Source organism: Rhineura floridana, chromosome 2 (genome assembly GCF_030035675.1).
Source record: "Rhineura floridana isolate rRhiFlo1 chromosome 2, rRhiFlo1.hap2, whole genome shotgun sequence".
NCBI classification, from domain to species: domain Eukaryota; kingdom Metazoa; phylum Chordata; class Lepidosauria; order Squamata; family Rhineuridae; genus Rhineura; species Rhineura floridana.
In genome coordinates, this window is record NC_084481.1 from 166533633 (window position 1) to 166551573 (window position 17941).

Here is a 17941-nt window from a genome sequence, read left to right on the forward strand (position 1 = left end):
GCTTTTTCAGTTGGAATGGAATGGAAAGATGTCTTTACTACATTTGCAAATGTCAAGTATAATCAATTTCACATTAGATCAGAAGTCTACTTACTGATGGTCTTTTCCATTCAAATTTGATAGGGAGCTTTTGGTTGTAGAAGAGGGAGGTTTCATTAGCTGGGAAATCTGGATCCTCATAAAGAATCTTCTTTTCAAGGCATTTCTTATGAAGCTCCTGAAAGGTCTTTTCCTTTACTCCAATAATGGGCTGGTTGCGGCTGAGGATAGCAGAGTATATCCCCCCTGTACCTCCACCTGTTTCTTCAGTTGTGCTGGCATGCTGACGGGGGACCTGCCCAGCCCCAGTCTGTTGAGCCACAGTGGTGCCACTGACAGCCGACGGCATGGAGATCAAGTTTAAGCAAATTTATCAACTTAACACCAACAGACAAGTAAGGAAGAACTTGCTGATTTGAAGGAAGTGACAGAAAAGAGGAAGTAGTTCTGGAAACTGTTTCACAGGCAAAGATATCTCCCTTCCTCCCTTTTGTCAGCAAAAGAATTTCCAAAAAATTAACAAGGAACCACCATACCAGTGAGTTGTGTACCTAACATCCAGAGACTCTTGCTAGAACCATTTGGCTGCTTGATGACAAAATCTTCATCTTAGCAGGAAGCAAGAGAAATGGTTGAGTAACTTTCACCTCCGAATTTGTGTGTGTGTGTGAGCGTGCCAATGGCATGCTTTGCAAAGGTTGCAGCTCAGAAAACTAAAAATAAACTCTTAGGCAAAATGCTGATGTGGAGGAGGGGATGAAGAAAGTTCAGGGCTGGTTCTTTCAGAAGGATTGAAAGGGCTAGGCAGTCTAAAATAACATTTTTGCCCATTGTAAAAACACACAAAAAAGTCATACAACTTAAATTTACAGGCTTATTTAAAGTTCTTTTGATGTTTACAGATATATCAATATGTTGATATATGACAAGCCAATATGTTTGAGAGCTTGAGATGTACATAAAGTGATAAATATCATGCTTGTACATATTTAGAAGCAACTTAGGAAAACTAAAATTAAAAGAACTGTCATGCAGAGGCAGCAGTCAGCCAGTACTTAAGGCCTGGGAGTTTGTAGTAATGTCTTAGAATTAGATTTTATTGAGGGAACTGCTGGGTAAATCTACCCAATTTTCAATCTATTGACTTTTTGCCTAGCATAACACCTAAAATTATTCCTCATCTTTGCCAAGAGTCTAATTTTTCTTAATTCCTATTTTCCTTCTGCTAAGGAACATGTGCATTTTGAGTATAGGGTGGAGACAGACCTGGGTAACAACCAGTTTTTGTGGTTCCAGTGATTCTAGATCATCTATTATTTGTGCTTCTTGTTCCCAAGAGGCCTCAGTGCAGCCCAACACCTCTGGGGCACATAAACAGCCTCCTTGAATGTCTGCTGCCTCCTCACCAATTCCATCTCAATACTGTGACCAGATGCAGACAACATGGCTTCAACATCAGCCAACTCTCCATACCCCCCCATTGCACAGTATACTATCAAGCCCAGTTAAGAGTTTTGGAGAACTCAAAAACATGCACACACTTTTATGATATTTGGGTCAGCCTAATAAAGGTACTGCTCTAATATGGATTTTGGAATTAGAATTCTGTTTCCATCGTTTTTTAAAAAGAGAAGTCCCGTTCATATATTGTCCAGGCACATGGGAACCACCAGTAGGGACAGTATCAGTTAGGTTGAGGGGGGGAAGGCCCATTGTCCCATACTACCAGCCAGAATTCTGCCCAATTTGTATATGGTACTAAATTTTCCATTAATTCACTTATTGCTGAGGATTGGATTTTAGTGTAGTGAATTTCAGTGACTATTTTTGAAAACTGACTTTTAAAAAAAAATAAAAATCCACCTCTAAAACATTGATTGTATGAATGATAACATCTATATTTCCTTTTGAATTACTTATATTTTTAAAGGAAACATTGGTATTTCCTTCAAAATATCAGTGTTTCCTTTAAAATCAATATTAATATCGCTATTTTTTCTGACCGAAAAAATCCATGGATTGGTAAAAGCAAGGGCTAGCTGATAAGGAATGAACTTGAATCGATGCGTCTGTTAGAATGCCAGAATGCTTTCAAACCGACACTGGCCAACAGATCCCATCCCTGGGTTGCAGCATTTACATATACTGTAGCTACATGGGATAGTACATGGCAAAGTGGCTCCCATATTGCTGGATGAGTGTATGGAGGGGGGGGGGTTATGCAGTCTAATCAGGAGGTGAGAGAGAGAGAGAGAGAGGATTTTGAAAATGGTTTAATTTAAGACTTAAAAATATTATCAAATATGATTCTTACATTTTATTTATTGTATTTCTTACTTGCCTTTCACCATAAGGGCAGGTTGCAACAATTTAAAATAGTTCAGACTCATCATCTTTTCCATTTAAAAGCACTTTTCAGGTATATGCTCTCTCCTGTCCCTGATTTTCTCAAGGAGATGATAGTCTATTGAGGGTGCTGTAGGTGCTGTGAGTACCATTATGAGACTTTATCTTTGAGTAGTTTTGATTTTATCGACTATTTGAATGGACTGTTGCTGGTTTGTTGTGTTGGTTTCTATGCTACATTACTATCTTTTTAGAGTACTTCTGTAGTTTCTTACTACTTTATCTGATGCCCCTGGGAGCACAACTTTATGCTGAAGGTGTGGAATATACATAACGTGGGGAAAATGGAAAACAGACAAAGCCCTCGTTTGTCTCTCTATGACCAATCTGACTCTTTATTGTGTTTGCCTACTTATCCCAGAATTTTTTCTGCAACCTTTCGAAGAACACAGGAATTAAGAATCTTAATGAGGCACTCAGAGTGTGATGTTAGTCTGTAATGTTTTTTTTAAAGTAACACCACAATCGCAGGAACTGAGAATGGGTGGACCAAATAGCCATGATTTTAACCCCACTCTCTTTGTTTTGAAGCTATGATTAATACAGGAGTAAAATATTGTTTCTCTCCCCATTTTCAAGCCATTCTTGCACTACTAACTTTCTTGGTCCACTACACATCAGTATTCCTTTGCTATCTGTCATAACCGATTCTGAGGATGAGACTATGGGAGCTACATCACTTTTTCATTATATTAGGGCTTTTAACACCGTTTAGGTGTACAACTGGTGTAAACTGCTTGTTCTTGATTCTTTCCACTTGATTGATTTTAATAGATATACAGAGCAATCCAACTCACTGGCAGAAGGGATGCTGGCAGAGGAGGAGCCAGTGGGAAGATCCGTGGTATCCAATTGCCATTTGGGAGCCTCCAGGCTTGCTGAATGCGTGGGGACCAGAAAGTAAAAGCTGCCTCTCATGAATACTCCCGCCAAGGAGTAAGCTCTCTCTCTCTATACTTCCACTGCAATTATTTTCTTAGACAGACCTTTTTCTCACCATAACTTTGGCCCGGATCGGGATCTGCAGGAGCGCTCCAATGGGAGTTGGATGCTACATAAGTCGTCCCCCCCCGTCCCTCCTCTGACATGCCCCCAGAATGCTCCTTTTTCAGGCCTTCTGCTGGCTTCCACCAGCATCCCTTCCCCCAGGCTGGGCTTCCCCAGCAGACCCCCAGCTGAGCCAGAGCTGGGTTGTGCCCTTAATTGATCTCAACAATACAAAAACGATTGTGCAAGTTAGTTATTTGCCACACCATTTTTTTGGTACCAACTTTAGGGTGAACCTAGTACATACGGCAAGGAAAGAAAACACATTTTAAGCCAATGCTCTTGTCAATGTAATGACTTAAGAGGCTTGTGGTAGAACATCTGCTTTCCCTGCAGAAAGTCCCAAGTTCAGTCCCCAGCGTCTCTGGATTGGATTGGGAATTGTCCCCTGCCTCAAATCCTGCTGCTAACAGTCAGTATAGACATTACTGAGATAGATAACCAATGGTCTGACTCAATATAAGGCAACTTCCTATATTCCTAAAAGCAAGGGGAGAGGAATGGGAGAGGAGGGTTTGTGACATGTGGTGTGATGGACAAAATGAAGTGAGCTTCCATACTTCAGAAATCACGAATGTGCACTCTAAGAGATAATCTAAAAATAATCAGTTGGGATTGCAAAGAGTTATTTATTTATTTTTAGGTTTTACATCCTGTAGTCATATGTACAAGATCTTTCTTTCAGCTGTCTAGATTCTAGGAGGACTAGAAATCTACTCTGTGAAATTTAAGGTAATAGTTCCATGATTTTGAGGCAACTGGGGGACATAAGCCTCTTCAATATTAGTTCATGTTGGGCAGTCTAGAAAATAATAAATGGGGATGATAAGTACTGAAACTAACACCACCTTCATATTTTTTTCTAGTTTGAGTGATAAAATCATTATAGACTATATTTTGAATGCTTTTACCAAAGGAGTTAGACAATTCATTTCCAAGCTTTTAGTATCTATTATCTAATCTGAAGTTACCAATCAACCAAAAAAGGAATGATAATCTAGGCTTTGCAGTGTAATGCTTACTAATGGTTGAATCTCAACGCATTGAACGGTGGTAAACAATTGACTATATTTTCCCCATTACCTAGGATTCTCAAAACACATTAAATAATCTGAAAGAGCACCAGCTACTCTCCACAATCTCCTCACTGTAGCTAAGGGCAGGCCTCTCCACTGTTGCCTTATTTCCTCCATTTAATTTTGGTCAGGGGCCACACTGGTGCTGTCAAAGGATAAACCTCTTTTCCCTCCTAAGGAATATGTAATGAAAAATGTCAAGCTGTTTGGGTTGCGAATGCTTTATTGTAACAGCATTTTTTCTGTGTTCATATTTTACATCCGGCTTTTGTTTATCTCTAATGTAGCAATTCATTTAATGAATGTGAGGCTCACATGAACTATGTTCTGGCAGCTGTGCAAGGGGAAATACTAGAAGTAAATTAAGCTTGGTGAGCTCACTGCTATGTGGGTACTCAAGTTACTTGGGTTACTGCAGTATTATAACACCATCAACGCCAATGACAGAATTCTGCAAACTGAAAAACTTCTGCCTACATTCATTCTGTTGGTTTATTTCTCTCCCAGTGCTACATTTGAGAGAGGGAGCCTTGCACTTTGAACTCTCATCAACTGGCCTCATATTGAAAGAATCTTCTGTGGCAAGATAGTAATAAAAATTATTTTTAAACAAACCAACTGGAGGACTACTATGAAATCCCAGGCAACATTTTTCTGTGGAATATTTTGGCACTGCATCAATGCAATCTCATCAGTCCTACTAAGAATGATAACCAATTGTGACAATTGCATTTGGATACAGACAACAGTTGGAGGAAGTATACCAATTGCTTGGAATCACAAGTGAGGAGAGTACTGTTGCACTCAGGTCTTGCTTATAGGCTTCCCATAGACATCTGGTTGGCTACTGTAAGCACGGAATACTGATCCAGCAAGGCTTTTCTTATGTTCTTACAAATGTTATGGTGTCAGACTCAAAGACCAAAGCTGCAATCCTATGCACGTTTATTTGGGGGTTAAGTCCCAGCGGAACTTCTTTCAGTGAAACATGCACAAGCTTGCTCTGCTACACAAAATATAAAACAAGTAAGACCAACTTTAGTTTTAACAAATGGACCTTGGTTGGCATAACTGCATGGCAGCTTTCAAGTTACACAGAACCCGTTGTCATTGTTCAAGAAACACACGGATCCTCCCCCATTAACAAATTGGTCTGATAAAAGTTATTACTTTAGTTATATCTTGATTGTTACGATGTGTTTCTGATGGAAGCTGAACAAAGCCAAGCAACCTGATCTTTTTAGACTGACTTTTACAGCAGAGGTAAAACCGGTGATCTGTGTCACTGGAACTACAGCCAGATCCTCTACCTGGCAAGTTATGGAAATTTTGGTAACTATGTCTTGTTGCCACAAAGTGATCTTGGCCTCTGTTTTAGGTTTCTATTTAGTTGCTATAGGTTTATGCTAGTCTCGGCACCTTCTGTTTAACAAAAAAGGCATACAGTTTGCTCAGCAAGTGGGCTGGAGGAGGCAAGAACAACACAACATGACAATATTTAAACAGTTTTAAAGCATTTCTAAGTCCAGTGACAGGCAAATTTGCATAGTCAGGCTGAAGACAGTAAATAGTTTTTAAGACAGTTGAAAGTGGTCTGAGAAAGACCTCGTTTCCCATGTGGTATACAGAGTTCTTTTTGCCCAGTGTGTCCTCACTTAGAACATAACAATTGCTTCCTGGCTCAAGCAATGTTTCAAACACTGACCATCCAGATGCCTCTGGAAAGACATGATGGTGACTTGTCATCAACACGTTAGTTTTGTTTAGCTATCAGAGCTAAATTAAATGCCCAGTAGCTCCTTTTTTTTTGTAGATGGAAACATTTGGAAAAAATGTCATTATAGGCCAAAAATGGGGAGCCCGTGGCCCTCCAAATGTTGTTGGACTACTGCTCTGTCTAATGGCATCCCTGAGCATTGACCATGCTGGCTGGAGCTTATGGAACTCCCAACAACATCTGAAGCGCTACAGGTTCTCCATCCCTGTTATATGCCAGACAACAAACAAATGAAGCTAGTGTTTGGATTTAGTCCTAATAGTACCTTTATGCTACAATCCTATACATACTTATCAGATGTAAGTCCCACTGAACTCAAAGGGGCTTACTTCTGAGGAGACATGTACAGGACTGCACTGTTGAAGTTTGAGTCTTCAACAGGCATTACCAGCCCATTCCCCAAAAAATCTTTACATCCACAAGAGCGAAAACTTTAAACAAATCAAGATTATCTTCAAGCACATCCTATACCAGATCCCATGCTGCATGACAGGAACAAAGTAATGCAGAATATTTATTTGCTAGGTACATTTATATCCATCATGAAAAGGCTGATCAGATCCAAACCTGCTTAGCTTCAGAAAGGCAACTGCATTATGTACCCTTCAGACCATGCCCTGGGACCAGAATATACACTGTCATCAGAATAGTTCTGTGGAATAAATGAGAGACATCCCTAACATTCCTTGGAAAGCAGGCTTGTGTGGATCAATTTACATTTAGCAGCTTGAAATGCAGCGGTAGCAATTTGTTCTGACAAATCTTGGCTCTGCTAGACATTCTCTTGACAGAAAGGCAAGAGGGTGAAAACCTCAGCAGCAGGTGGAACTACGTGCAAAGAAGGCACAGCAGGACACCTTATTGCACATTTGTTACCGCTCATGGAAGGAGTCAGACATTTTCTATCTGTCCTTCAAGATCTGCTTGCTTGTGAATGCAACAAATTCATTTCTAGGTGGAAAAATCTTGGGCAGTAAATGAGAATGAGCAAGAGAAGTAACAGTGATTTTTTATTTCCTATTAATCTTTTAAAAATTAAAATCATATCATAAAACTGAAAACTTCAGTGTAAGCGAGGCACCTGCTTATGACACTGAGCAGGTTGTGAGATTAGGTACAGGCCAGTGGTTCCCTGACTTTTTTCCCCACGGACCCCTGGAACATTGCTGAGGGTCTTGGTAGAATTTTTCTGCCTGTTGTAGCAATTGTAATGTGTTGAACTAGATGCTGTATGATTTTAATTATATTATTATTGCTTCCTTTATCTCTCATATATTGTATTTTATTGTATTACTGTATTTGAACTGCCTAGATTGTAATACAATAAAATACAATATATAAGAAATAAAAGCAGCAATAAAATACAATTAAAAATAAATATGAATATTTAATGTAATGGATGTGCTGTCTCCCATCTGCAACCACAAATCCACAGACATACCGTGGATTCTATTCTATGATTCGGTCTAGGACCACTGGTGGCCTGAAGACCACAGATTGGGAACCCTTGGTATAAACTGTTTTTAGAAGAAGCACCTCAATCAATCAATGAAATGATTGATTGACTGAAGAAACACCTAATGCTAAATGCTAATATCTGGGCTGCATGGTATAGAAAAGCTAGCTGAGGGGAGGAAGTTATCGATAAAAAAGCACAGGGAGAACTTTCCAGATAGCTAACTGTTCACCATAGGCTAGCTTCTCAGAGTAAAACAATGCCCTATGACCTTCTTCTGGCACAGAATCTGTTGAGGAAGAGATATTATGGAATTCAAAATCCATATTAGAGCAACTTTATCAGGCCAACCAAAATTTATCACAAAGCTTTTGAGTAACTCTAGAAATCAGCATTAGACTAAATGGTAAACTGGGCAATGGAGGCAGGGGGGAGTGAAGAGAGAAAAAATATTTTGGTTGATGTTGAAGCCATGAAATCTGTATCTGATCATACTCATAAGTTGGAATGTGAGAGGAGGCATTCAAATGAAGCTCTCTTAGAAGTTATTAGGTTGCACCAAGGCCTGTTGAGAACAAGGATAATAATGGCTGATTCTCCTGGAAAATACGAGAACTGGCTGCTGGTCTCCATCCTTGGGTGAAACACACAAGTTCCTTTATAAGAATCAAGAGAAACAAGGCAGTCATTATATCAGCAAAAGCTGAAAATTATGTAGTATGCTTTGAAAAAAAGGCCATAGAAGCCAAACTGGATAGCTGTACATAGCAGTTGGTGGGAATGTTCCCTCAAGGAATTAAAGTCCCATCTTCCGGTTGTGGAGAACTTGAAAGGTTGCACACTATTTTGTGATATGATTGGCCTAATTAAGCCTTGTCTTAATATGGATGTTGGAATTCAGTACTCTAAAGTGTTCTGCAATAAGAAACATCTGTTATGATCTATGAGGCTGCAATATTCTGGAATCCTTCCAAAATATGGGACAACACTTAAAGCAAGGGGATGAACTGTGCATAAAAGAAGATTGTGTTTTGTTAATTTGTACACCATATGATAAGACAAACTGCAAAACTTTGTGGTTTGAGCTGACTAAAGTGCTCAATAAGGCAAAGTCTGAACTGGCTAAATGTTTAAGGGATCTACTGGGGAGCTCTCTGGCTTACTGCTATCTCAGTCACCGCAAATTGACCATGATACTTGTTGGTGTGTTCTTGTAATGGAAGCACAATGCCCACAATAATACAAGTTATATGAACTAAGGTAACTGATGAATGTTCACCATTTCTCCCATGGAAGAAAATTGGACTTTTGTTCTATGGTGCAGGAAGTCTCCATAGGAAGTGAATATGGATTATAAAAAGAGTCTGTTGTTGGCAGAGAATCTTTTAGGCTGTTTCTTTCTCTGAAATATTCATTACACCACTGAGAAACTGGGTATTTCATAGTGCTGAAAAACTGAAAATCTAGAGCAGAACAGACTTTTAAATAACATCACCAATTCCAGATATTATTGCATGGATACATCTGAGGCACACAATCCTGAAAGCCAACCATCTCCTCAGCAGAATTGTTGCAAGTGATATTGGAAAGTCATAACTCATGAAGATTTTTAAAAATCTTTATCAATTAATTAAAAAGAACTATAGCAACCAATGAACATTCATGTTTTGTCTAGTTCAAAAAGTCCATTTCAAAAGAGTGAGCTGAGTCACCCTCAACCATTGTTGTTTGGTTTTTCCATCCCATTCTCTGACGCTGCAGTTTCACTTGATGCGAAGCACCCAGTCAATGCCAACATTTAGTGAAATCTTTTGAAGGGTTAACACAGAGTTCTTGGCATCATATGTGAAAGCCACTGCTTTGTCTTTCCCATCTGAATGAAAAATACACACATTATATTCATTTAAAAAATCTAATGAAGACATACATGAAACTCATAAGGCTGTTCAGAGCAAACCCCTAAATTAACTCCCTGCTCTGTAGTAAACTCCTGCACACAACCCTTAGGATTAGATCATATCATTGGGGCTGTGTCCAGATGGGGCATTATCTTGCAAATGGGTCATTCAGATCCAATTTCTGTTGTGTGACTGGCACATGAGAGTGCTTGCCGTTCATGCCACTTAGGCAGTGCTTGGCAGAAAATATCCTGGATATGCTTTCTTGTCCGTCTCCCCAATCACTCCTCCACACTCCTCCCCCAGTTAATTTATGGGATTAAACTGTAGTTTGTTAAATCTTAACAATTCTCATTTAACAGAATTGTGGAAGATCTATAATAATAAAAACAAACTGGGACTGCTTAGTGGGACATGTGTGTCAAGCCTTCTGTAATTCAGATAATTCCTCTTTCCCAATCTTCTCCAACAGATATACAACTTCAGCGCAAAGCACCTCAGGTTCTGGGTGTGTGGCTGAAAGAGTGGAGGGGAATCAAATCAGTTCTGAACCTCTTCATGTGTTTTTCACAATCTTTCTAAGAGTCTCTTGCAGCATAAGAGAGGCAGCAAGGGGGCTCCTGCTGCATACTTCCTGTTCTTTTCCCCCCAAATCTCTGACAGCTCCGTGCAGCCTCAACTGTGCTAATGGATTTTAGAGTGGAAGTATCTTAAGAAGCTTGCAGTAGTGTAAAATATTTTTGTCTCTTACCATGGATGCTAGCCAGCACGGAAGAAGGTTTCTTTTTTATTCCCAAGATCAAAATCTGTTCAACTACACATTTTGTATGAAATTGCCCATTTTCATCTGCACACCTATGGAAATGAAGCAGAATATGAGGTGAGTATTAAGTTTTTTATACAAAGAATGTTTTCTTCTTTAACATACTGTCTTATCAAGAAGACTTCCACATAGCAAGCTTATGAAAAATGTGTGCTTTGAAAAAATTAATTGATATGCAAGGGATATCAGATATACACTTAACTGCTTTGACACGGTTTTGACCCTTAAAGGCAGCCTGTATTTTAAATAAATATTTTAAATAAACAAACAAGTTAGGACATTTTATACCCCCCCCCAAAAAAAGAACCTATCAGACTAGGATGCTTAACACCTTTTGCCTCTGCTTTTACAGTGCACATTACCTAGATGAGAAGACATTATTGTGGAAGGTGAACTTCCTGAGTAGGAACTGTTTCTCACGGACATACTGGAATGAATGGCCATCATCCAGGTAGAGCTCACCAGCTGCAGACTCCTAAATAGCAAGAAAAACAGTTTACAAAGCTGTGCAGGGTTTGTCATACACTGTTAAGTGTTGATGTTTGAATGGTTTAAAAGTCTTTTAAAGTTCAGTGAACTTAAGGCCAATCTATAAATTCCTACTGAAGACAGATGATAGTTTAAGAGAGCTGAAAGTTGTTTGAGAGAGCACCATCACTTCTCATGGTGTACAGATAAAATTATTTTGTCCCATTGTTGCCAATGGTCAAAGACAGGGGTAGCCAACATGATGCCCTCTAGATGTTTTTGGACTCCCAACTCCCGTCAGCATGGCCAATGGTCAAGGATGATGGGAGCTGCAGTTCAATTTTCAACTCTGAAAAAACTGTTATATATGACATGCACAAGGCTAAACTATATAAGATGGCAAATCCATAATGGGATCTCCCATCTCCTTTTATTTTGGAAAATTTAGGTATTAGTACATTTTGGAAAATTTAGATATTAGTACATGTATGTTTTCTCAGTCCTGATGGCCACCAGGTGGTATTAGCAAATACAGTAGGGCCCCATTCATACAGCAGGTTACGTTCCAGACCCTCGCCGAAAAGCAGAACTCTGCCAATAAAATGGCACCCGAAGCCCGAAAAATGCTGTAAAAGCGGAACAAGCACCATATGAGTGGGGCCTTACTCTAATTGAAAGCCGCCATATTAGCGAAACGCCGAAAAGCGGGCCACCGAAAAGCGGGGCCCTACTGTAAAATAAAATATAAAAGTAGGGAGATCGCATCATTTCATCTAGCTTTGATCCTTAAAATGAACAAGTCGTAGAATGTTGGGGTCATGACTGAACGTTCCTCCATTTCAAAATACTTGGTAAGTATGTAGTACAAGATGCTTGGCTGACAGTACAGTAAGGCTAGGGTGATCCAGACAAAGTTTTATTAAATGAGAAGGTTCTGAGCAGAGATGTGAGGTGCATTTATTTGCATGTATTATTGGAAGCAGGCCCAGCACCAGCAGGCAGCCAAGTTGGGCCCTGGCCAAGGGCCCCTGCAGCCCAGAAGGACCCCTCCTTAGGCTGGGAGGGTGTAGCTGTTGGCATGAGGCCTAGTAGTTTTCCATCAAGTCTGAAAGTTTTGAAAGTTAAGAGGAGTTATGTCTTTGCCCAGTCTGGGAATGGACAGTGAAGGTCGTTGTTATGGTAACCATCAAGATAGACTGGAAAAGTTCTAACAGAGTCTGTAAGTTGTTGTCTTCTGATTTATGCCTCTGATCTGTGAGGCTGGTCTTCTGTTTTATGCCTCTGAACTGAGAGGTTCTCTTCTGTGGGGGGGGGGTGACTGAAGAAACTCTACATGTATTTACTCTTAAGCCTTAAGCCATAATGTCTTAATAAAAGACTCTTAACATGCTCTAATGCTCTGAAGAAGTTTCTTGCTCAACTTAACTCCAACGTAATGTATGCTGTTTCACGCAACAACGCACACACGCCAACAGGGGTTATGGGCCCAGATCCACAGCGCATTACACGGGAGTAAGTTGCTGGTCTGAACGGCAGATGGAGTTCCAGAGGGCAGCTTGATTGATTGTACCAGACGGAGGTGAGCAACATGGCTGTAAACCTGTCTGGGGGAGGCTTGCCAATGGAAAGCATGACGGAAAAGAATTATGGCAGCTGGAAACCAAGGATGCGGGCTTTGCTGATAACAGAGGATTTATGGGACATTATAGATGGACCACCCCCGGCGGTATTGACCGCGGCCTGGAAGCGCAAAGATCAGAGGGCGCAGGCGTTTATAATCTTGGCTCTATCGGATTCTCAACTGATGTGTGTGAGAGATGAGCCGTCGGCTAAACAGATGTGGGACGCGTTGCAGGATCTGACCCAGGAATGGCAGCGGAGACAAGAGTCGAAAAGTGCTGAGGAAAAGCAAAAAGCCAAGCTGAAAGAAGAAAGTAGTAGCAGACAGGAAAACAAGCAGGAACAGCAGAGGCTGAAGGCTTGTTTTATTTGCGGAGATCGACGGCATCTCCAGCGGGACTGTGCAATCAAGCGAAACTCCAGGGACGGAGGCTTGAAGCAGGGAAGTGTGAACTTTGTTTGTAAACAGTCTCAAGATTTAGCACCTGTTAATTGGCTTCTTGACAGTGGGGCAAGCCATATATTAATCAAAGACAGAAGTTTGTTTTATGCTTCAGAAAAAGTGCAGTATTTTGTGCAACTTGCTGATGGATCACATAAACGGGTGGAAGCCCGTGGACTGGTGAGATTTAGTAAACTTGGGATAATGTCAGATTGTTTGTTTGTTCCGGAATTGGCTCATAACATATTGTCAGTAAGAAAACTGGTGAGTTGTAATTATTCAATTTTGTTTCACAAAGACCAATGTTTTGTAATGAGGGGAGATCAAGTGTGCATGCAGGGAAGCCTGAATGATTCACAGTTTGTAATAAAGAGCAGTCAAGCAGGGTGTGCTGTGTTAAATGCTGAGGCACAGGTACATCAGGGCTGCGTCCATGAATGGCATCAAAGGCTGGGGCATGCAAACCTTGACACGATAAAGAAAACCCCTTTGCACAGTGAAAACATGCGTTTAAAGGATTGTGGACAGTTAATGGATTGTGATGCATGTAATAAAGCTAAAATGACTATTGCACCAATAAACCGGGAAGCTGAGAGAACCACAACAGCTCCCTACCAGCTAGTTCATGTTGATTTATCAGGGCCAATAAATGCTTCACGAGGAGGTGCGAAATTCTTCATGGTACTGGTAGATGATTTTTCAAGATTTTGTCATGTTTTTCTGTTAAAGCATAAAAGTGAAGCTGAGCAGAAGCTGAAACTGTTCATTAAGAGAATCGAAACTCAACACGGCGTCACGGTGGGGGCTATACACTCGGACCAAGGTGGGGAATTCACGAATAAGGCATTGAGTGACTTTCTGGAGAGTAAGGGAATAAACCAGAATTTCACTGCTCCATTTAGCCCGTTTTCCAATGGAACTGCTGAGAGAAAAAATAGGGTGCTGCAGGAAGCAATGAGAGCCATGCTGATGGATTGCAATTTAGGGAATTCTTTCTGGGCAGAAGCAATTCTTTATGCGAATTATATTCACAACAGGGTGTTACACAGTGCACTTGGAATGTCTCCTTATGAGAAACTTACTGGCAGAAAGCCTAAAATAGAACACATTCAAAAATTCGGGGCAAGGTGCTGGATCCACATTCCACAGGGAAAAAGGAGGGGCAAGCTTGCGCCCAGAGCACAGCAAGGTTTTGTTTTGGGATTTCAGAATGCATATTTCAGAGTTTGGTGTCCAGAAACACAGCAGTTAATTCTGAGCAGAAGCATTAAAGTCTCAGAAAAGCCTTGGGATCAAAGGCAGACAGTTATACTTACAGGAACAGATGACACACAAACACGAACACAATCACAGACATTTAAGCCAAACCTTGACATTAAAGTGGAAGGTACACAAATTCCTCTCAGAGATGCATTAAATGAGCTCATTTGTGGGAAACGCAGATCAAAGAAACGAAAAGCTGAGGAAATGGAAGATCCTGGGCACGCGGTGCCAAGCACAAGCACAAGTACAAGCACAAATGGGGGGGGCAGAGAGAGCCGAAGCTCTGGTTCCTTTAAGACGCTCTACAAGAGCAAATTTAGGCAAACCGCCTGAAAGATTTACCGTGGGATTAATAACAAGTCCTGGAATGAATAAAGTTGTAGAAATGGATCCTGAGACACTTTATTTGACATGTGTTCAACCAAAGTTTGAGTGAATAAAGTTTTGAACTGTACTGAGATGTAATTTTGAACTGTACTGAACTGAACTGAAAATGTATGATGCAATGTACTGAAATGTATTGCAAGAGGTATTGTAGAAATGTATTACTGTATGACTATGTATTGTGGAGATGTATTGTTGAGATTTCTTTGTAATTGACAGACATGATGAGAAAAAGGGGAGCTTGTTGGCATGAGGCCTAGTAGTTTTCCATCAAGTCTGAAAGTTTTGAAAGTTAAGAGGAGTTATGTCTTTGCCCAGTCTGGGAACGGACAGTGAAGGTCGTTGTTATGGTAACCATCAAGATAGACTGGAAAAGTTCTAACAGAGTCTGTAAGTTGTTGTCTTCTGATTTATGCCTCTGATCTGTGAGGCTGGTCTTCTGTTTTATGCCTCTGAACTGAGAGGTTCTCTTCTGTGTTTACCCCCAGAGGGGGGGGGGTGACTGAAGAAATTCTACATGTATTTACTCTTAAGCCTTAAGCCATAATGTCTTAATAAAAGACTCTTAACATGCTCTAATGCTCTGAAGAAGTTTCTTGCTCAACTTAACTCCAACGTAATGTATGCTGTTTCACGCAACAACGCACACACGCCAACAGGAGATTCCACTCCGCAATCTACAATGTTGAGTTGAAGGACCGAGCGACCCGACACCACTAAGGATTGCAGAGTGGGAACTCCCAGGCAATACACATACACCCATTACAGATGGCATGGGCTTAAATAGCCCTGGCCACCCCCACTACCTCCTGTATCAACACATCAGTGTGCATGTCTGTGCACTGTGTGTGTATGCCTATCACCTAATATGGTGACAGGTGGCCCTAAAAGGGTTGACACCCCTGCCGCTATCTTGGGTGATGGCAGGCATGGCCGTGCGGGGCATATGCACTGAATTACTTACATGGAAAGTAGGTGGGACGGGCCTATTTAAGCCCTGCACCACCTGTACTGGAAGAGGATGTTGGGGAGTATTACACTGTGGGCCTGAGGCGGCTGATGCCCAAGGGCCCAGTCATGCCTGATGCTGGCCCTGCTTGGAAGAAAGATCCACTATGTTCAATGGGGCTTATTCTAGGTAGGGGGATATAGAATTGCATCATATATTGAGAGGGGGTGATATGATCAGTAAACTGTATAGATTATTTTTAGGGGGAGGGAGAGAATACCAGTCTTGACCTGTAAGGCCAAACTTCACTGAGTAGAGCGTTGGCCTTGTTGACTTTCAAGGTCCCTTCCAAATCTATGATTCTAGGAGTAAATACAGATGACCATTTGCTTAAATAGTTCCTTTCTATGGTGTACATATAATCACTTGGTAAGCTAGTCATCTGTTTTACCTGCCCAAGTTATAGAACAGTTCTGTTGTAAGTATTTCTATTGGATCAGGGTCTCTAGTATGCTGGCCATGTATTTTAATGAACTGAGTAGTAACATTGTTGAGCTAAGATGTGTATGTCGGGGTAGGGTGTGGGTGTCAATATAGTAAATATTTAGCTTATTTTTAATTGCTGTTTTGTCAGACTATAATTATAGATTATAATTGCTTTATTAAGAACATAAGAACATAAGAAGAGCCTGCTGGATCAGGCCAGTGGCCCATCTAGTCCAGCATCCTGTTCTCACAGTGGCCAACCAGGTGCCTGGGGGAAGCCCGCAAGCAGGACCCGAGTGCAAGAACACTCTCCCCTCCTGAGGCTTCCGGCAACTGGTTTTCAGAAGCATGCTGCCTCTGACTAGGGTGGCAGAGCACAGCCATCATGGCTAGTAGCCATTGATAGCCCTGTCCTCCATGAATTTATCTAATCTTCTTTTAAAGCCATCCAAGCTGGTGGCCATTACTGCATCTTGTGGGAGCAAATTCCATAGTTTAACTATGCGCTGAGTAAAGAAGTACTTCCTTTTGTCTGTCCTGAATCTTCCAACATTCAGCTTCTTTGAATGTCCACGAGTTCTAGTATTATGAGAGAGGGAGAAGAACTTTTCTCTATCCACTTTCTCAATGCCATGCATAATTTTATACACTTCTATCATGTCTCCTCTGACCCGCCTTTTCTCTAAACTAAAAAGCCCCAAATGCTGCAACCTTTCCTCGTAAGGGAGTCGCTCCATCCCCTTGATCATTCTGGCTGCCCTCTTCTGAACCTTTTCCAACTCTATAATATCCTTTTTGAGATGAGGCGACCAGAACTGTACGCGGTATTCCAAATGCGGCCGCACTATAGATTTATACAACGGCATGATGATATCGGCTGTTTTATTTTCAATACCTTTCCTAATTATCGCTAGCATGGAATTTGCCTTTTTCACAGCTGCTGCACACTGGGTCGACATTTTCATCGTGCTGTCCACTACAACCCCGAGGTCTCTCTCCTGGTTGGTCACCGCCAGTTCAGACCCCATGAGCGTATATGTGAAATTAAGATTTTTTGCTCCAATATGCATAATTTTACACTTGTTTATATTGAATTGCATTTGCCATTTTTCCGCCCATTCACTCAGTTTGGAGAGGTCTTTTTGGAGCTCTTCGCAATCCCTTTTTGTTTTAACAACCCTGAACAATTTAGTGTCGTCAGCAAACTTGGCCACTTCACTGCTCAGTCCTAATTCTAGGTCATTAATGAACAAGTTGAAAAGTACAGGTCCCAATACCGATCCTTGAGGGACCCCACTTTCTACAGCCCTCCATTGGGAGAACTGTCCGTTTATTCCTACTCTCTGCTTTCTGCTTCTTAACCAATTCCTTATCCACAAGAGGACCTCTCCTCTTATTCCATGACTGCTAAGCTTCCTCAGAAGCCTTTGGTGAGGTACCTTGTCAAACGCTTTTTGAAAGGCTAAGTACACTATGTCCACTGGATCACCTCTATCTATATGCTTGTTGACACTCTCAAAGAATTCTAATAGGTTACTGAGACAGGACTTTCCCTTGCAGAAGCCATGCTGGCTCTGCTTCAGCAAGGCTTGTTCTTCTATGTGTTTAATCTAGCTTTAATAATACTTTCTACCAGTTTTCCAGGGACAGAAGTTAAGCTAACTGGCCTGTAATTTCCGGGATCCCCTCTGGATCCCTTTTTGAAGATTGGCGTTACATTTGCCACTTTCCAGTCCTCAGGCACGGAGGAGGACCCAAGGGACAAGTTACATATTTTAGTTAGCAGATCAGCAATTTCACCTTTGAG

The 17941-nt window shown here is 41.1% G+C and overlaps 2 protein-coding genes across 6 annotated transcripts in view; both read right to left on the bottom strand.

Annotated features, from left to right (window-relative positions):
- The window catches only part of CAPN3 (calpain 3), a 57045-nt gene extending 56330 nt beyond the window's left edge, over window positions 1–715 (bottom strand). For all 4 annotated transcript variants that reach the window (XM_061611307.1, XM_061611308.1, XM_061611306.1 and 1 more), the window contains exon 1: window positions 95–715. In XM_061611307.1, coding sequence (XP_061467291.1) covers window positions 95–388 — 294 coding nt within the window. In that variant the 5' untranslated portion in view covers window positions 389–715. The remainder of the gene's footprint in view (window positions 1–94) is intronic.
- Window positions 716–4638: 3923 nt separating this feature from the next.
- The window catches only part of GANC (glucosidase alpha, neutral C), a 59193-nt gene continuing 45890 nt past the window's right edge, over window positions 4639–17941 (bottom strand). For both annotated transcript variants that reach the window (XM_061611311.1, XM_061611310.1), the window contains exons 22-24: window positions 10885–10997; window positions 10451–10554; window positions 4639–9674 (exon numbers count right to left, since the gene is read on the bottom strand). In XM_061611311.1, coding sequence (XP_061467295.1) covers window positions 9565–9674; window positions 10451–10554; window positions 10885–10997 — 327 coding nt within the window. In that variant the 3' untranslated portion in view covers window positions 4639–9564. The remainder of the gene's footprint in view (window positions 9675–10450; window positions 10555–10884; window positions 10998–17941) is intronic.